General features: G+C 40.8%; 1 protein-coding gene across 12 annotated transcripts in view; it reads right to left on the bottom strand.

The window, feature by feature from the left end:
- Positions 1 to 21,062, bottom strand: part of LOC135490603 (IQ motif and SEC7 domain-containing protein 1-like) — a 61,264-nt gene that overhangs the window by 4,633 nt on the left and 35,569 nt on the right. For 7 of the 12 annotated variants that reach the window (XM_064775832.1, XM_064775839.1, XM_064775838.1 and 4 more), the window contains 10 exons: positions 10,232 to 11,791; positions 7,528 to 7,689; positions 6,710 to 6,791; positions 6,049 to 6,256; positions 5,046 to 5,197; positions 4,346 to 4,471; positions 4,095 to 4,194; positions 3,712 to 3,833; positions 3,323 to 3,536; positions 2,606 to 2,661 (listed from right to left, as the gene is read on the bottom strand). In XM_064775832.1, coding sequence (XP_064631902.1) covers positions 2,606 to 2,661; positions 3,323 to 3,536; positions 3,712 to 3,833; positions 4,095 to 4,194; positions 4,346 to 4,471; positions 5,046 to 5,197; positions 6,049 to 6,256; positions 6,710 to 6,791; positions 7,528 to 7,689; positions 10,232 to 11,791 — 2,782 coding nt within the window. Of the gene's footprint in view, positions 1 to 1,781; positions 1,820 to 2,605; positions 2,662 to 3,322; positions 3,537 to 3,711; positions 3,834 to 4,094; positions 4,195 to 4,345; positions 4,472 to 5,045; positions 5,198 to 6,048; positions 6,257 to 6,709; positions 6,792 to 7,527; positions 7,690 to 10,231; positions 11,792 to 14,630; positions 14,897 to 16,549; positions 16,705 to 17,331; positions 17,498 to 21,062 lie in introns of those variants that run through there. The other 5 variants (XM_064775833.1, XM_064775836.1, XM_064775841.1 and 2 more) reach the window with 5 other exon arrangements.

Below are 21,062 nucleotides of genomic sequence, written 5' to 3'. Positions count from 1 at the left end.
TGGCGAAGTGTTTGAGCTTATTGAAGATAGTCTAAAATGTTTGTAAAAATGTTCAAAGGCAGGTAGGATAACACATCCTGGTTTTCCAAAATGTAGAAAAGAAAAGGGAAAGGTTAGTCTGTCGCAGGCTTTTAATAAATCGTAAAAGTTGTTAGGTTACAGCGCACCCACTGAATAGACTGATAATCTTTTCTAAAAAAATCTTGAATGAAAAAAACAATGAAACGGGCAAAGCCAGCACCAGGGTTAACTTGAATAAAGTTATTAACCTCAGCAAGAAGTCATTGTGACCAGCAGGAGTTATATAAAGAAGAATGAGAAGATATCATACCTGATAAAAGTTTTAAAGTTTTGAAATTTTGAAATTTGAAAATTTTACTTAATTGATAAATGCATCAAACCTGACTGAAACAATCGATACCAAAACATGTATAAATTGTACAAGTGGTGTAAAGATATTATTTGCCGCAGCAGATCGGCACTTGTACTTTGGAGTCCGGGGGTTTGAGATTCAGAAATGTCATCTAGGCCTAGCTCGGCTGAAATGTCAGGATTTTTCAAACAACACTGGAGATATGACACAGAGGAGACCAGAATGGATGTAACAAATCATTTTGACAAACATTCACAAATGTCTCAGTCTTGGGGACAAGACACCAGTACTAAGACAAGAACTGCAAACAGCTGGGCAATGACAACTTGTAATGTTACTCATGCTGGGCCTAGGTGATCAGTTGATTTCAAGGGAAACAAGGTAGATGAAGTGAGACAAAAATTGTTTCAGTCAAACATATTTGAATCTAAACAAGTTCAACTATACAAGTCACAAGACAGGATCACGTCACGGTACACTCGATATTCAAATATGTTAATCAGGGTTACACTCTGCATAACACAAGGCCCAAAACCAACAGCACTACTTCAATAAAACATCTCGGATAGCGGTGAGTTGTTTTTAATTGTGACCAGGCCCAGCACCTAATTCAACAACAGGAATATCATATATCGCAAGAAGGAAGTCAGTGGATTTTGTTCAGAGTCATTTGGATGACAAGTGAAGTCCTGCATTTCCTTGAAGATTTTTCTCACTAAACAGGACACAAGGTCCATTAGAAGTTTCAGTAGTCATTAAGGCCACTCAACTACATAATGGTCTCTAATTACGCCCTTCCTGGTGATCTGTTGGAGAACTAACCCCCTCCCACCCTGGCCTTGTGTGCTCACTAACATGACAATTTGGTTTGACAGAGCTGCTCCTAACATGACACGTGACTGAACAAGTCATCATATGTAACAACACCACGAACGGACAGATGCACCATACAGACAGACAAACGGACGGACATCAGCCAACTATCAACTAAGTCTGGTACGAATGTGACATTCACCTTAAGTTGAAAAGATGAGCCGGCCCTGGAATCAACAGTGCATAACATTAAATCTTTCATAACAATTCCACATACATGAGTATATTAGTATAATGGAACCTCGCATTTAGTTAGTCCCTTAAGGAACTTGGATATAGTCCCTTTAAGGAAATGGGATCATAGTGACCACACAAGACCTAATCTCAGTCATGCTGTTCACATAAGAGTGCATAACAAAATGCATTCAACTTAAGGTGATCTACATAATTAGTCATGTCTGTTGTCATGCTCAATCAAATAAATCCTACGTCAAAATAAACTCGGGTTGTGCACATGAGGAGAATGAAAAGCTAAAATGTAACTTTAATATGTCTTGTGAAAATATGAGAGAAAAACAGAACTTAAAGGACTTACGGCATCTCTGAGAATCTACGATCTTTATTGTGATATTTCTAAAGATGCGACAAATGAAATAATGAAATGTGATGCTGGTGAAGTTGGGAGTGCTGTCCGCCTGGGCCTGCGGCGGAGCGTTATTAAGAATCAAAGAAATTGACAACCAGTCCCAAGAGGAAAAGAGAACTTATTTCATCAACAGAGTAAAAAACTAAGAGAGCCAAGTCGTAAAACATTGCCAAATGGTCAAATTAAAAACATTCAATGTAAGATGAAAGTCAAGTACAGCAGTCACATCTCCTCTCTCAAACCATCTACAAATCAACGACTACTTTGCATTTCATCTTACTTTGAATCATATCCAATGTAAGGGATCTGAAAAGCGAGGTTTTAAGCTTGGGATCTTGATGGAATGGTTGATAGATACAGAAATATCAAATTCAACCAAAAATGAAAAGCAGAAAATACAGGTTGATAGACTTGAGTGCTGGTTTTTTTCAATTTTGCCACAAAGAATTCAACATCAGAACAGATGTAGAAAACCCAAGTTGATACATGGACATGAACAGACAGTGAAGTTAACATTCCCAAATCCTACATCTTTAAGAACTCGATGCATCAGGACAGGACAACCATACCTTTAGTTTGATGCACATTGTATGTACAACACTTAATGGACAAGAAACAATCACATTCGTGAATTGATCAACAAAGACATGTGGGTAGATGAGAGATCGCCTAACAGGACAGAGATTTCAACTCAATTGCTAAACCTTAAAGATGTAACCTGCACCCCACCAATAATAACACGGTTGAAGTAGGCATCATAATCATGTACTTACCATGCCACTATCCAGAGATCCCCCACTACCTCTCCTTTGTGGTTTTAATGTACCCGCTGAAATGAGGAGCAGATGACGATAAACATCAAGCAATTGGGATGGTAGATGCAGGGACAGAAATAGGTGGTATATTTGTTGATTTCAAAAGATGCCAGATGCAGCTTATCATGAATCGCGTCACAATTCAAGAGGATGAATCTTTAAGGAAGCGACAAGGTTGGATTCAGGTGAATTCTATAGAAGAAGCATACTGCTCACAATCACTGTATGAAGTGGTGCTCAGTGGACAGGGCTGCCTCAAATCCCACTCATGCTGTCCAAAGCTGCGCTTACACCACGAAATATTGGTGGACCAATTGCACTTACACCACCACATTGCCGCGACAAATTGGTTCGGCAATCCATTGCCGATACAAATTGCCGAGCGAATTTGTCCCACCAAGCTTGATGGTCCAAATTCGCCCGGCTTGTTAAAAGCTCGGCTTTGTCGTGGTGTAAGCGCAAATGGATCGGCAATTAGCTAGTTAGATGGTTCGGCTCCAGGCGGCGCTTTCGAAATGGCGCTCAAGTTCTGCAGCAAGTTTAGAGATGGCACCTAAGTCTTCAAATCTACCAGCGCTGATGATGCACTCTGTTGCGCACAAAAATACTAGGACTGATCTTTAAGAGAGGCTATGAACTATTTAACAGAACTTGGGAAAATATTCGATAACTTACAATCAGAGAGATCTATCAATGAATTTGATAATGCAGACTTCTTCATTCCACATTCGGTAGCTGAAAGATGATTACACGAGGAGTCCAGCGGCCGTAACAGATCAACATCGACCACCCCTGAGTCGCTGCTGATACGATTCAACTCCAACTGTTTCTGCGTGTGTTTCTGTTTTTGGAGTTCTTCTTCTATCCGCAGTGCCTCCATTTCATTCATCTGAAAAGGCGAGAGTCAATCATGATATGATGGGAGAGAAACCAAGCTGGTCAATTTCATATGTTGCAGAAACCAATGACCATGATTCCAGCACTTCTTCACACTTTCCTGTTTTAAGCTTGGACAAGGAATATCATGATCAAAGCTAATTCTAAGGAGATATTTTTTGCCTTACCTCCAATATGCACTCCTTGAGATCATCCACAAACTTGGCCCTGTCATGTTCATTCCTAGCATTAAAAGTTATCAGCACTTTACCGTCTATGTGGTTTGTTAATCTCACACCAAACTGGTAGTCTGAAATTAGGAATAAGTTAGACGGTCAATTCTCTAGATGGTGCTGTGAGTAAACACTTTTTTTGTATTGTATAAGCTCTTTGATTTTTAGTCACACATCACATCACATCATGAGCCTTGCATCAATAGAAATAGATTTGTTACAAGACATTTTACTGTCCAAAGTGTGACACCACGGAGTCACTCTGAGGACTCTCATTTTACTTCACACTGAATATCTTATCCATGAAATAGATGATAGGCATAAAATAACAGACTTACGACTTGTATCAAAGAGATAGACTTGCATCCCACAGAGCATGAAGTGCTGGCGATAACTGTACGTGATGAAACCCTTCTTCTTGCTGAACACTTTGGTAACCTGAAATCATGAATGCAAGAGAGATATTACTATTAAGTCCTGCATTCCTTGAAAACCTGAGATTAAAAGCCTGTACCACAACTTCTGATAGTTCAACTTATTGCTGATTTTGAAGTGGACAGGATGGCCTTGACCTATTGATCCAACTTACCAGTAACAGATCATTGAAAAGAAATATCTCTCTCTGATGAAGTCCCAGCTTCTCTTTCTTACTAGGATCGTTCACCTCATAGAGACGGCAGTAGCACACGAGACGTCGATGGGGCAGGGCAAGGATCTGCAACAGAAGAACGATCACTTTTAGTCGCAAGCCTCACGAAATACCACAGTCACTTCAGTTCTACATGTATGTACAACAAGTTCAAAGTGCTTTGAGACAGACCCAATCAGTATAAAGAGCTACCGTATATGAATAAGCTTGGAACAGAGGAAAAGATAGCTCATGCATGCATGCAGGAAGTCACCATACAAGTTGGGGTAAAAACATCATTTGAAATGAGTTGCAAATTGGGTCAGCCGTTGAGAAGGAGTCCTGGCTCGCAGAACTCCCAGAAGTTCACAGCAGCCGGTCAAGCATCAGAGACAGAAGAACACATAGCCACAAAGAACTTGAATCAATGCAAAGGACACTGGCACCATGAGTTTGACTAGCATAACTGAAGGTGCTGTTATTTCTTCTAGATGATTGTCCATGTAATGAGATTTTTTAGGGGATTAGAAAGGTCACAACATCGAGGGGGACATGCACAGACGATGGGTTGATGACTATCATCAAGAATCGATAATCTTTATCAATTCTTGCTATTATCTACCACGCGAGAGAGGGATGAGTTAGTGCTATTTACAAATACCTTAGAACCTACCGGTCGCTTGCCAACGACTGACTTTTCAACCTTCATGACCTGCATAACGTGATCGACGCCCGCCTTGAACTCTTGCAGTTTTATCCGCTCGTAGATTCCAAAGAGAAGATCTGGGTCGATGTCTGAACTGTCATCAATACCTGGAGATGAGAATGAACAATATGAAAATCAACTGATTGGCTCTTCCCCATAATGGGTCATGGCTTTGTCAAGCAGGGCAGGTTAAGGGTGGGTTGGCTATGGCACACTGCAGGAGCTGCTCCATCAAGCCCAGAGTATCTAACTTTTTATGATATGATATAAAGCAATGATGAAAGATTTGAACATGTAAATTTCAACATCATAGATGGCTATTATAAATACAACTAAACCAGAAAGAGCAGTCAACATTTACCACACTGATCATTCTGGTGCTTACAGTTGCGTTTCATATTCAGAATGGTCAAGATTATGTCTGTACAACTATAAGCACATATTGATTCAAGATAATCGGAGGGCTATCTTGCAGCAGTCAAACTGTTCTGAATCGATCTCAATTCAAAGTCGATTTCTTTCTCAGCTATGAGAACAAGATCAGCCTGGAGCCATCTGCACATAGACTGATACAAACTAGATCAGAGGGATGACAACTTGGCTCATTTTGTGCACATTTGTGACAGTAACAATCTTAACGTTGATATGTTGTTGATATAGTCTTTTTCTCATTTCAGTGTGTTGACAGATGGCAATATTTTGCACAAGTAATAATGTGGGTTTTTCATGCACTTCCCCCAACCTTTTATAAGGCTAATTACACAACGATTCCCAAAGAATGTTGTAACCAGGATGAAATCTTGTCAAAATACTTGCTGATCATGTTTTGACTGTCGAGATCTAATGTCGTAGTTTTACCAGAAGACTTCTGAGGTTTTTTCGTAACTGCATAATGATTGTACCCTTGAGCAGGGGCACAAAAGACACCCATTGATTGTTGCATTTATCACAGCCTTACCTCGAAGATTTTTGATGAAGTCATTCGGTTTCATCTTCTTCTCATTCTTTATACTACTATTGTGTAGATCAGTGTTGAGCATTATGATGGCAAACGCTAGTAGGAACACTGTGTCAGATGTGGAAAACTTGTTGATTTGGTCTGGATTGCATATACAGTAGCGGTGTGCGAACGCTTCCATCAGACGCTCAATTTTCTGGGCTTCTCCCTAAGAAGATGAAATTGACATCGATTATCTGGAAAGTTGTTACATTGCAAGTATCTAGCTATGACAGCCTATCGATAATTCTTATCCACTTAACATTTCAACTGAGAAAGATAGTTTTTTCTGTCTTACAATATTGACACCATATTTATATTCAACAGGACTTGAATATTTGTATTTCAACAGGACCTTCTCAGCCTCGATATTTTCCATGAAATCTCTAAATTTTCTAGCCATCTGGATGATGTATTTGTCTGGTCCACAGATCCATTAATTATTCAGAGCATCACAATAGAGAATGAAAGATAAAGAGTATGCACTATGTAGATTATTTCCTTATCTTGACAATGAATTTTAACCCTTCAGATTCTATTTAACTCGATATAAACACGCCCTGGTGGATTCTTCAATGTTTGAATAGTTGACTGCCATGACCGAACATCACATCACACTTACCGGCATTCTGAAGTAGGTCTGGAACTTCCGCAGAGCTACGTCAACTTGTAAACCTGAGAGGTCGATCTCATCAACAAAATAACTGAAAGACAGAACAGAGGTCATCGTTAATGGTGTAAACAGGGTAAGACAAAAACGACCTTGTCATTAACAGTTGAGTTTAAAACATATCGTATAAATAATACTCAAGTAACATCCCTGCAAACCGGTATATCAAACCAAGAACTAAAAGAATACCAGATATACCACAGGAAAACTTCAAAGAAAATATATATTGGCCAGACAGCATAATCCCCTGCCTTAGAAAGGGGATCAGCTTTTCATCTAAGCCTCCAGCCCAACTCACCAACTTATACTAATTCTGATATATTACTAGTAAGTTAGATATTGAACTGAGAAGATAATGATGACTTATTTGCCTCACAGGAGGCTGTGTCTGCCCACACATGACAGTCAGTCAATAGGGCCGTTTAGACGACGCGAAAAAATCCGGATGCGTCCCGAATCCGGATTAATTTTTCGTCGTGTAAACGCAAAAAGATCCGGATCAATGTGGTTGCATCCGGACTAAAAAGGTACCATCGCCTTGGGTGGTTTTAATCCGGATTCATCCAGATTCGATCCGAATGCGGTCTTTTCGCCTGTCGTCTAAACGGCCCTATTGTCACCATAATGTGGTTTAGACTAACAGACAGTAGCATAGTGATATCAGAGTTAAAACTTGCCCTCATGTTTGAATTAACCTATTCACACAGTTATCAGGAGGAGTTAAGTTAACCCAAATGATTAAGTGCCTTGCCCAAGGTCCCAATACTTACTCTAATACTTCCATGTTAAAGGCAAGCTGAAGATTCCCTAAGTATTCCCCGATCATTTGTTTGCTCAGACCCTTCCGCGTGATGAGAAATTTGGCAACGGCTGGTGGCGAGTCTTCGATGAAACATCGTTGGACAAGAAAAAAGATACCCTTCTCTGGTTTTCTGGTGAGAAAAAGAAGAAATATATCAGATATTAAAGAATCATAGGTAATCATTTGAGTTTGGAGAAATTCACAACAATTCACAACCAAGGCCCTCAGCCCTGAGGCTGTCAGTCATATGTCAATACACTCTGCAAGTTGGCAATTATTCCATGAACCAAATAAAACTCTTGTTAAAACTTTTAGATGTTGATCAACCTACACTGTTTGGGCAAAGAACAGAATTTCAAGTACTAGCAAAAGATTATAAAGTTACAAAATAAGAATCCAATATAAAGTCTGGCAACCTTATATGACTGAATAATACCCCCGAGACTAGGGAAATAAATTCTCAAAAAAATCGTCCTCCAAAGGTCTATAAGTCATGTGCGTACATGGCCCCACGTTGCTGTACCACTTCACATGTATTGACACTAACAATGTTAGAATCAAGAAAAATGGCTCTCAATCTGCCTACATCAACAACCATTAGGATGCGTAGGATGTCTTTCAATTGAGTTGTCAATAGATGTGACAGTGTCAATTTGCCTCCAAGCTCAAAAAAAGTATCGCGTTAAAGCATTTTTATGACATCACTTTGACGTCACAAGCAAATCAATTGAATGATTTGCCATGTCGCCGATATTGACGGATTCGTGATACTGACACTGACAGCTGAGTAGTGAAAGGATCTCTGTTGATCCATGTAATGTATTGGTGATGTAGCTGGCGCCGTCCTATAGGGAGTTGGGAGTCATAGATTGCACTACTAAGAGTATGCTTTGTGATTATCGTGCTGTGCTAGAATAACTCAGAATTCGATTATAAAATACACTACTACAAGATCTAGTACTTTTTCGGTGTCTTTTTGAGACTGAACTCTTTGGAACACTTTTCTCTAGAACCATCTTCGGGCAGACAAATTTTTGGCATTGTAAGAAAGTCATTCCTCAGATGGAAGCTTCTATGACCTTTAGCCAACGCAATATCGCCTTAAGAAAATTCCTATAGACGCACCATCGACATATCTTTGAGGACAGATCGCTGTTCACACAAAAGCCGAGAAAATCAATCACATGATACTTTGTAATGACGTCAAGGCAACAGTTAGGCGATACTGGTAGGACACTGAAAGATTGTTTCTTGCTGGTGTATTGGCTGATGTGATGGATAACTGATGAGTGATTCGTCATGATTAGGTTTATGGAATGAGCCGTCCAATCGATATGGGTTGGTTCAGGTTCCATTCGCATCTAACTTGATCGGACTCGAGACCTACCAATAATTTCATTATTTGCTGATCTTGTCACTGCAGCCTTCATCACTCTCGATGGCCTAGTATAGTGCAGTGTTCTGAGAGCATGAAGCCACTGTGTCAAATTCAAATTCTCTGTACTAGCAAAATGTCTTGATCAAGACTGCATCACATCGAGTAAATAATCAAAATACCTTCTGAAAGAATGCGGTTCCATGAAATCTGAAGCCCGCCCATGTAGTACTACCAGTGATTAGCAATGCACTCACCAACTGAATACCACCCTCAATGAAAACATGGCCACATGTCAACCCTTTCCCCGACATCTCATTTTTCAATAGCTAAGTACACACAATTTGTCCTTGTATATCAGTAAATCCCATCAAGGGCCATTCACTTCGGGACAATTACTCATTCAATCAACCACACCAACTGCCATACAACAATTCAAATCGACAAGATGTGTCCTAATTAATTTCATTAACAAAGAGGAGGAGTGTTTACATCTGACCAATCATCTTGTTTTTTGTTTGCCAAGGGAATGGACTTCACGATTTTCAGTTGGTGAATTCCTCCTTGTACGTCTATCAGTATTGAACAGTAGAGTATGTTGTAGATACTGGTGTGCAAAGAAATGGGCAGGAAGCAGTTGAAGACAACTGCTGTAGGTGCAAGACAGCGAGCCAGTCAGATAGCTAGGCCGACAGACAGCATCTTTTGGGTCAAATACCCCATTGAAGGAGTTACTGTCATAGATACATGTAAAGTGTACAACTGACCAGACTTTATGCAGTTTGCATGTACTTACATGTCTGGGGCAGCTTATATAACTCATTTGCCCAATAACCGGCCATTCCGCCACGAAATGCGTATAACAGTCCATTATACTATTAGTAAATTGGCTCTCATTGCCAAGACCAATTTCACGTAGAAATGCAATTTATCACGCACGCTGGTAAGAATCATTTAGCAGAATGACAACTGAGGCCAGAGAACCGGGCTTCTCCTTTAATCTCTCATGGACTGCACTTGGAGCAGATAAGATCTTATCCCATTGATCTCTCGCTTAAATCTGTGGCCATCAATTTCTGTCAGAGAATGCAAGCACCAACCATCAAAGGAGTTGCTTCCCACAGGAGAAGACGTGCATCATTCTCACTACATTTTTTCAAGCAAAGCTCAACTGGCCAAGATTCCGGACCCGGGGAGACATATCCTGCCCTGAAAGAATTCCTCCAAGAACTTTCAGGGAGCATCAGACTGAGAAAGCAGGTCTTCATAAAGAGGATTCACCAAGATGTATACTTACTTATTAAACAGATTTAATCCTACTCTGTACTCCCGTTTCCGCTGCTTGTCACTTATCCTCGGCGGCAGCAGCATATGTGGCGACTCCATGCTAACCCTAGCGCTCCGCTGGTAGCCTATACTCTCCATGGAGCGCTGGTAGCCGCTAAAGTCTGAACCTAAACTGTTACTCCCAATAGAAGCAGTGTCTGACCCACTTTGGGAACTCGTGGAGTAACGCATTTGCTCCTCAGACACACTTTCTGGTTCGCTATTTTCGGAGATGTTGCTCATGCGTTTCGTGTCCGACTTTAGGCTATAGTTACTTGTTGAATTAGTAGGGGCCGGCGCACTTTTTCGTTTCCATACTGGCGACGCGTCAGGTGTTTTACCCGAACCACCGAGTGCACTGTCTGAGATACATTTACGATTTCGGAACTTTACCTCCTGGTTTGCATACAGTTTTGAGTTTTGGTCAAACATTTGGTCGTCTGTCGGTGAGGCACAGTCTACTTTTATTTGAACTTCACTATTTATGATTGGTGCACTTTCAGAATGCCCATGTCCATGTAAATTATCATACAGAGGTTCCTCCCTCTGCAATTGTGACTGAGATTTTTGCATCAAAATACTGTTTTTATAACTGTCTGATCTAGGTGGTGGGGGAGGAGGAGGTCCCCTCTTCCCACGTTTTGGTATAGACCGTTGTGACTGATTCCCACCCCTGTGGGCACCCGTTCCCGAGTCCTGACTACCGTCACTGTGAAAGCTGTCATTAAGAATGTCCGTCTCACGACTTTCTAACAAATTTTCGAAATTGACACTATGTAAATCCTCAGTAGAGATAGGTGACCCTCGTGAAGACTCACCCGGACTGCTGTCATTCAATTCAGGGTATGAGTTCCGGTTATTATTTGTTTCTGACAACGGTAACTGGTCCATGGTCTTGTTATCATCAATATCCACACGCCCAGACCTTTCTAATCTTTTGCTGGGTTCACCACCCTCACACACATCACTATCATCATAATCCCCGCTTGCGTTATAATTTCTATCCAAAGCGACTGTATGCGCTCGTCCGAGCTGTTTTGGCGATAACGAATGGCCTTTCCCCATATTTGCCTTCAAGGTTCCTTCATTATCCAGCTCCTCCTCCATTTCATCATACATAGACGCACTACGATTATACTCCGAAAAGCGTCGAGAGATACGTTTCTCCGCTTTAGCATGGCGTAACTTTTCAAAATTCTTGTTCATAGAATACTTCCTAAATGCCTGTTGAATCGTTGTGGCGGCCCGCCGTGTCCTAAAATGGCCGCCGTATTTGCGCTCGAGCATCTCTAACTGCTTATCCTGGAGATCCTGCGATAATTCATACGTGTTGCATGAGCGAGACTGTTTCACTCGCTGATCTTCCTCTGGATGTAAACACGAGTGTTGCCGGTGCAGTTGTGTCTGTCCGATGACCGTTTTTTGTCGGCTGGTCCTGGACAGCTTGCTATGCTCCTTTGGGTAGGTGCTGAGTGATGTTGACCTCTCCAGGTGTGACTTCTCAGCACCAGGGGGCAGTGCTGTCAGCTCACTAGAATGAGAAAACAGAGGCAAGCTTTACTAGGCTGCAAATATGTGGCAACAACAATTAAATGTGGATTGTAATTATCTGGAAAATTGAGGAGAATCAAACTTCATGCCACCTGGAAGTATAAGTTTCATGTGTGTATCAAGAAAATAACAGTTTTGGCGAACTACATGTATGTCTCTATGCGAAGAAGTTAACAATTTGATTTGGTTTGACACAACTCGAAATACAGACTTTGAATCAATAGGGTCAAATGGATCTCAAAACATCAGCTGATCATTGCATTAATCAATGTTTTTTGGCTGATTTCCCGATTCTGCACAGACCCTTTTTATACAAGTTCAGTGTTCTGGAAGAAAGGTATTGGTAGGTTTGGACAAGTACAAAATGTCGATTGAACCCAGAGTGTTTACAGCTCACTGGCTTGTTGCTGTTTTCAAGGTTCTTAAAAATTGACAGCAAATAATGGAAGAAAGTCAGGAAGGTCGACTGCTATCAAATAAAGAACCAAATTTCTGCAATTATCATTAATCACTTTTCTTGTTGAATGCTCAGAGATCATCATAATGAATCAAATTTTTGAGTACAAGATTCTTTTGTTTGGTAATGAACTGGTCTAATTAATAGTGCAAGCCTAATTAACATCAAATAAATCAATGGGGAGGCAAAGAGAAAAGACCAAACCTCAGAAGCGACTCTACCTTACCAAGTTCTTGTCGAATATTTGACACACAAAGTTCTGTGATGACCAAATATCAAAATATGTGACCACATACCATACACAATACAGGACATTAGTCAACGACTTATTTATGGATTTTGTGCTATAAACATAATCACAACAACTGCCCACGTCATAATCCCCGAGTAATAAGGTCAAAAGAACTATAGGATTAGGATTAAGTATCAACATGGTCTGATGTTGACAATAAGGTGATCATTTGACAACAAAACGTCACAAAAGTAAACAGTAAAATTGACTCATGGTAATTGGTGCAAAATGAACATGGAACAATGGAAAGTGGCAATTGGTGATCCTCAGGTGGTCTTTGCCCCATCATGCCTACTGACTTTCCTAAAGCCCTTGCATGTTCCTTCCCTTTGTGTGCTGTAGTTTGCATTTTGTCAGGGGGGGGGGGGGGCGGATGGATGTGACAGGATAGAGGTATTTCTTTTCTTTCCTTATTAACATGAAATCATCTGCCGAACACAGGTTCTGAAACCATCCCAAACCAATCGAGAATAACTTTATCATTCCCCACAACAATAGCTTTTTAGATAATGGTACCAGACGTACTAGAATCCACTGGCATCAATTTTAGAAGACAAATGGACCATGACACTCCAAGCTCATGTTTTTGCTGTAATGATGGCTGCTAACATTAGGAACTTTCTCTCCGAGAAGCTATTTACTTGCAGAAAACCAATTGAGCATGACACGCAAGCTCCTGTTTTGCTGATAAATTGGCAGTTTCTTTAAGAGAATTCATCTATACCCAGTCATAAATGGAGCATGGGATCCGCAGATATGTTTTTTCTTACACAATGATGCTGTTGACATAATTGGCGTATTTATCTAGTTAATTTTAGCAAAAGTGTGTTTACTGGGCTGTGCGTGTCTAGTCTTTGGTAAAGGGGAATACACTTAGAGAACCGAAGGGTGGGGGCTTTGGGACCTGACTCAAAAATTAAGCACAAGGAGGTGTATTTCACTTTGGCATCAAATTATTGTTTAAGCTTCGTGATGGTCTCTGGTAACTGTGGGGGATGAACCCTGCACCCCTAGGGACCCGTGAATCACTCTGCAATCAACCACAATCATCTTACACTTCGTGCCGGCAATGCGACCCAAGAGAGTCACTCGTCAATAACTTGGAGGTGCCATGCTGATTGCCAGATGTTTCATCTAGCGTAAACAGACCCAAACCTTCCCAGGGGAACATCTTATCAGCACCAGGGAACATTTTATCAGCACCAAGTGGTACATTGAACTAAAGGAGTTTATTTGTGGGCAAATTTATGGGCAATAGCTAAAATAGAAGTTTTTTTCATAGGTACACAACAGCTTTTGTAGGCCAACTGCACATACTGGCAGAATGTTCTATGGGTCGCCAGAAATTTGTTAAAAGTCGCCAGACATCAACAAACAAGAACGCGTTGTTGAATCGCTTAAGAAAGCCCATTTACCTGAAGTCAAAGCATTTCAACTGTAAAACGTGTAGGTTAGAAGCAGTCAAGCTAGAGCAGTTCAAAGAATAAACATAATTTCGGGGTACAATTTGGCTAAGCTATGATCACCAAGGCAAAATTGCCATTGGGAATAACCTAAAAACTGGGGTCGAGAAACTGAAACTGCAGTCTGGGAAACTTATTTGCCTGGGTGACAGATACCAGCCTTATCCATCCAAGTTGTAAAACCCACACCATCGCTTTAAGATTGCATTGCCAATACACTTCAACCACTGATTGGAATATGGTATTGACATTATGTCAGGGACTTTGAGAACTGAAAGGATCCAGGAGATCGAATATCTTCACCAATGAAGCAACTAGAATCCCTGTGGGAACCGGAGGAAGTCGATTGATTGTCATGTAAAGTGACACTGTCCAAATTGCAACTGACCTTCATCATAACACAAGATATCTGGTCGCACTTCATATCAAGGCCCAAACAGTACGAGGACCCTTCAAATGGCTGATATCCATCCGATCAAGTGGGGCAGTAAGGAAGTGAACTAAGAAATGAAGGCAACAACAGAAGAACCAACTCCCTTCAACCTGGGTCTAGAGTAACAGTGACAAGATGTCTGTATATAATACGTGACAGCTGTATTGGACCTACCTCATCTTGTTCCCCTTCAAAACCAGCTCCAACCAGCCAAGTGGACTCCTAAATAGATGTTTATGTCCATTGCTGGTCTGCTAAAACCAGAATCCTACACTGAAATATCCAAACTCTCGATGACCAACAATGTCTGTCACACCAGTCCGACCATGCCCACACAATCAGCACCAATACTCTAATGTACAGTTATCCTACAGATATCGCTGTCACACAGCCAGGGCATGCACATACATAACCGTCATAGATAAGCTCTGTATAGGCGCAATATGGCAGCTCGGCACCGCACATCAGATGCTGAATTTCTGTGAACGTATTGATTCTTCGTAGCACAGATGTGTTTTATTGTAATGGTTGAATCAGGTGATGAGACAAGACTGGTACATGTACATCCCAGGCCCAATGGAAACGTTTTAAACCCGGATCAAAGTATCAGTTTCACAAGATCAGACATGCAGGTCTAGGCCGCCCACATAACATTATGATATTTGGCATTAAGGGCGGGAAGGCTGTTTCAATGAGCAAAGCAGGTGAACTCTGACTATAAGGGATACTTCTGTAGGTTTATGTCATTGTGTATAAAAGCACCTGCAGGGTCATTGACAGCGATTTCCTGTGATGTTGAATATTTCTTGGAATGGTGTGTCATATAGAGGCAACACCTAAACATACTAGCAATCACCTATCAATTTGGGGGGGGCCCCTCATTGCCTTACACTCCACTGCCACACGTGAATGACACGTGTAGGCCTACAGACTACCATTTCATAAAACTTGCATAAAATTGCATAAATAACCAATTTCAATCATAATTTCCAGACATTTATACATGATAACGATATCTTCATTGATACAACATCCATTTCTAACAGAGTTACATAAGCTACCATCATCTTTTACAACAGGCAGGAACTACGCTTACAAATTGTGTCTGCCAGTTGCAGCATATCCTGATCAGTAGCTGCCTCACAACCACCAAATTGCCAATCATTGTCCGCCATCTAAGAGTGGTAGAGTATGTAAAGACAGCAGTCAGAATAATAGTACAGCAGTTAAATTCTCAGATGAATAGACGCCATATGGCACCAAAAAGAATATCATGATCTTCATTTCATCATGTCTATATCATTGATATTGTGAGCAAATAAAAAACCTATGTAGGGCATGGCTCGGCAATTATCATTACACAAATAATGACCCCATACCGAATGTCAGGATGTTTTTTGAATGGCTGTCATACCCCATCACGCCACAAAAAAGTTTTTTAAACTTCTGTGACATTAAAACGATGTAATACTACAGTTCTAGCTCAATATCAGACCCAACTGCTGCATGGTGCAGGGCATCATCCCAGTTCAAACAGAATGTTGTTGAGCATCAGAGCAGTTCAAATAGAGTGCTTCAGAGCATCAGAGTGGTTCAAACAGAGTGCTGTTGAGCATCATTGTTGTCCAAGCAGAGTGCTGCTGAGCATCAGAGCAGTTCAAGCAGAGTGCTCAGGGCATCATTGTGGTCCAAGCAGAGTGCAGCTTTACCATTATTGTACAAGTAGAGTGCTCCTCAACATCACATGGTGACCCTAATTCAAAGCTATCATAGCCAATGGGAAATGCTGAGATCTCACCACCACCAAAACTACAGCTTAGCAATTTTGAAGAGATTTACCATTTTCCACAAGACACTGTGTCCAAAATGATAGATAATTGGCTTACAAGACATTCTATTATGTTTGAAGTGCCGCTTTCTAAGCAAACGCTAGGCCTATAATGTACAAGCTTATAGGTTTGGTGGCAAGACCTACCAACATTCTTTTGTAAAACCGGGTAGGCAAGTGAGATGAAAAAGTCTAGAAGCTGACAGACTTCCACCAACTATCACTGCATGATATTTCCAGCCGCATTTTTCATCGAATGGCTTACCTTATCATGAACGATTTTAGACCAACTCCCATCATCTTGGAAGCGTTTATGGTATATCATCCATCTGAGACCATAACTCCCTCAAAATGCAACCAAATGAGGCCTTTTTAGACCGACTTGGCAAGGATGACATTCGAATCCTGCGTTCAAGTCCACAGAAGTACAGCCAGTAAATGACTGGCCTAAAATGACATATAGGCCTGTTCAATGACTATGAAATGGCACCTACACGCCACTGACACTGAACAATACCACCACCATAACATACTCTGTATAACAAATCTCGCATTCAATGAGCTTCCTATAGGCCTAGGAAGAATAGATTAGACAATTTAACCCTACAGATACAACATGAGAACCAACTCGCTTCGAAAAAAACGGGGGTTGTAAAGGAACGCCTACGTGCAGCAGAGTGCATGTGCATTTGAACAGCATGTATTACTTTTTTTCTGCTTTTTTCCACTGCAAAACCTGTATACATGAAAGTGGTATAAACAGTTGAAGCAGCGATATGGATTGGGACTTCTCAACAAGTTTTACACTGAATGGGCACAGGTAGTTAGGAGCATTTCGCATATCGTCATAAAACATATTGATTCGTCCGAAGTACAACTTGACGGGCAATAATGTAAGGTTAACCCCTTTGGAACAACTACAAAAGAGTAACAAGAATTGGCCATTTCTATCACTCATGGGTGTGGAGATGATGCGATGAAGTGATACGAAGAAGAAGAAAGCCATGAGGAAGGACACTGGGGAAGCTGGAAGGAGCCGGATCCTACCTTGTTGGGAGACAGAGAGACCTTCTGGTCCTGCCTCTTCTTGGGACAATCACATTGCGTTGGCGGAAGTGGTACCTCCCCATTGTCTAATCCCACTGAAGACCAGTGTTAAGCAAAGGTTATTTCACTCTTCAATGAAACTTTCCAACTTTTGCTGCTGAGTCTTCCATCATTCTATCTTCAATATATCCAATTGTCCATATCACTTTTGATTATTCAATGTCTGATATCATGTATTGTTTAATGACACTGGCCTCTGTCCCCTGAACGAGATGACCCAAACTTGAGAAATAAGACACAGTACATGAAAGCGAGTATCATATATACCTATGGCTATGTATGCACACGAAATAATGCAGGCCTATCACACCAAAGTGCCCTCAACACTACCGAATCGAGGCGCTGGAGAAGGTGGACTTTGATTTCCAGGTCAAGTGAGTTTCCCAAGTGTTTAAACAAGAAATACCATACCAAGGTAGAAAGGTCATAAAATGTTAATATTATATTTTTCATCAAGTTGATTAAGATGTCATACCTCTAGAATGACTGGACAGATACGTTGTTATCAATTCAATAAAGGGTGGGACACTGGAGGTTGAGGGTTCAAGTCCCTATGGCAAGCTGCCAGGGCCATGATGCCCTTATTGACATCCACATGCTCCAACCGATACAGGATTTTAGAAAGATTCCTCTTAAACCATGCTGAAACGATGACACCTGTACCTACCACGAAACTGGACATACCTAAAATTGCTGGGGAATAATTGACAGCAATTATATACAGTAAATATAGATGCCAAGACCAATCGATATAAACAAAAAAACTAAGATAAATGTACCACCTAGGTTGCACTAACTCGACCAATCCTCCATTGGTCTCAAACTTCAGTAACTCCAACCCCCTTGGGAAACAAAATCCCATAATATTCCAATCCAATTTTCATGGAATTTCCAAGCACCCACTGGCGGCAGACTCTCCGTGACCTTTCCACGATCTGTGCCGGCAAATGGCGGCTAGCAGGTGTTTACATTTTCAAATTAAGTGCATGTCTGAAGTTGGAGCCAGTATTTAATGCAGCATAGCTCTTGTGGAAGTTCAAATCATCGCATTAAGTTCTGAACACACTGCAAAACTGACTTCATCCCAAGTCTAGCGGACACGACCTGTACATTGATACAATTCTGGACACAAATGTACAGGATTTTTCAGCTTATATTCTTGAAATGGACTGACTTTCTGTGGAGAAGTTCGGTATCTCAAAAACACCTGAAGAGTCAACATGCAGCCACCATTACCTGTCGGCTCTCGGGATAGAGAGGGTTAAACACCAAGGTCGGACTTTCTTCAGAAATGAATCACAACTTTGTTACCGAAAGGCAAATCAATTTCAACAGAAATCATTGTCTTGTTCTTTACATTTCATTTTCCCAATCTACTTGCAAATATTTTTACTTGGTGTGCCACCCACTTCTCTTCACCGCTGCATGATTTGTGTAGCGCATGCTACAAGTGTTTATTTTTAGAAACGATGATAACCTATACTACAACCCATTGCTGTTAGCGTTCTGAACATTCAAAGAACATCTGAACCATTCAAGTTAACGATGAATGACAGAATTTGTTTTGAACGAATTAAGGTGGCAAACAGTGTCAGATCCAGATATAAGTATAACCCCTATCAAATGGTAAGCATTAAGAACCTCTAGCAAATAGCATCTCTAGAAAACCACTGCTAAAATGAGTTAAGCCAATCCACATCTCATAAAGATACAGTCCCGCCAATAAGTAATAACACTGAAGTGATGATTGCTCAGTCCCTCACTAGACGTATGTATTTTGTATGGAGACAGGACACAGACAATCATGGCCCAACTAGGCCTCAAACTAAAAATGATAACACACACCAGTTCCTGGGCCCCACCCACAGCAGATGCAACATAAGTAGAGCACAACAAAAGGGTAAAACTGGACAGATGGTCTTCATCACCTTGATCTGTTATAGCCCCTCTTCCAACTACTGATCATTAGTAATTTAGTTAGTAATCACTATAAAGTTCCTGGAAAACCCCTAATTAGGTTGCCCAAACTGCTATTACTTTCATCTTTTGCTGTTGGCCATTTACACCTGGCCTAATTAATGATAACTTGGTTATGTGTAAAACTAAAAGTTACAGGTTTGAGTCACTAGGAAACCTCATCATAGTAAAAGTTACTCATTAGAACCAGAACTAATTAAAGACACCCGCATTTGTACAAAAAACATGATAATGATAACCTTGCCCGATTACATAAATAATTATGCGTTTGTGAGTCATAAGCTGCGCTTACACCACGAAATATTGGTGGACCAATTGCACTTACACCACCACATTGCCGCGACAAATTGGTTCGGCAATCCATTGCCGATACAAATTGCCGAGCGAATTTGTCCCACCAAGCTTGATGGTCCAAATTCGCCCGGCTTGTTAAAAGCTCGGCTTTGTCGTGTTGTACGCGCAAATGGTTCGGCAATTAGCTAGTTAGATGGTTCGGCTCCAGGCGGCGCTTTCGAAATGGCGCTTTCTGCCAAGGCTTTCCGCGTTCTGCTTATTGTTTGCGCGCCATCTGTAGCCGGATTTTATAACTAAATGCAGCGCTGGTGTAAGCGCTTGGTGGATTTTCGATGGTGCGGCATTGGTTCCCGAACCAAGATTGGTGGTCCATTTTCAGGTGGTGTAAGTGCGGCTATAATTAATAAACTTGCAATCTGCTTATCAATTGATTACAAGCAGGAATGAGGTTATATCATTCTTACTTTTGATTAAGAACATGTCAATATAATAGATATAAAGTGTGCATTAACACTTTCCAACATTTGAATTTGAAATGTACAGGTCTAAGTATTGCCTTTCCAACAAGTCTGTCCTAAAGTAACATCTCTTGCGGTGTGCAGCAACATATTCGAGAACCAAATTCGTAACACAAGATGCTTTTTTTAGGGTCTGCGCTCAATGAACTTCACAGAGGGGTTTGGAATAAATAAGCTTCACATGGCAAGGAAGGTTAGTTCTGACCACTGCTGTCAAGGTAAAAACCTGTTAATCAATCGGCCTTACTACAAGCTACGAGATTGAGTCACGATAGTAAATTGCATTACAAGTTGGAATCGGGTTGTAAGATAAGACCTTACAACTCCTGATTCATCATCAAGCTGGCCACAGTATTTATAACAGATGCAGGCATTCTGATTCAGAAGTGGTAAGATTGCAAAATTAGCCTGTTCTAGGCAGCAGTGGTGTTTTAGATGGAAACCACTACTGCCACCTATGCAGATAGCCCAACATCAGGCGAACTCTCCAATTATACTAATATACAATGCTTTATTGCACAAATGAGGCCGAAAACCTCTTACATGTAAATTAGGTCAAATACTGACCTACATTTCAAAAGCAATCAACTTGAAGCAAATGCAGATATCATAATTGTAGCTTTTTTTGGCAAAATACAGATTATTTGTCTGCAAGAACTGGACAAGAAATATAAGATGAAATGAATACATGAAAGTGGAAAAAAACTCAAACTCAACTGCTGTAGGAACAAAAATAGAAGTGATGGAAGTTGTCAGAACAGTCTTGAGAATATCACTAGCTCCCACAGGAACAGAGCTAAATGCTATTAGAGTTAGCACTGTACCTGTAGCTGATAGCTAGCTGCGTTAGCGATACCGTGGCAATCAGTGAAAAATAAACTT

Source organism: Lineus longissimus, chromosome 7, assembly GCF_910592395.1.
Source record: "Lineus longissimus chromosome 7, tnLinLong1.2, whole genome shotgun sequence".
Taxonomy (NCBI): domain Eukaryota; kingdom Metazoa; phylum Nemertea; class Pilidiophora; order Heteronemertea; family Lineidae; genus Lineus; species Lineus longissimus.
The sequence above is the reverse complement of the archived record's forward strand: the minus strand, read 5'-3'. Positions and strand labels throughout refer to the sequence as shown.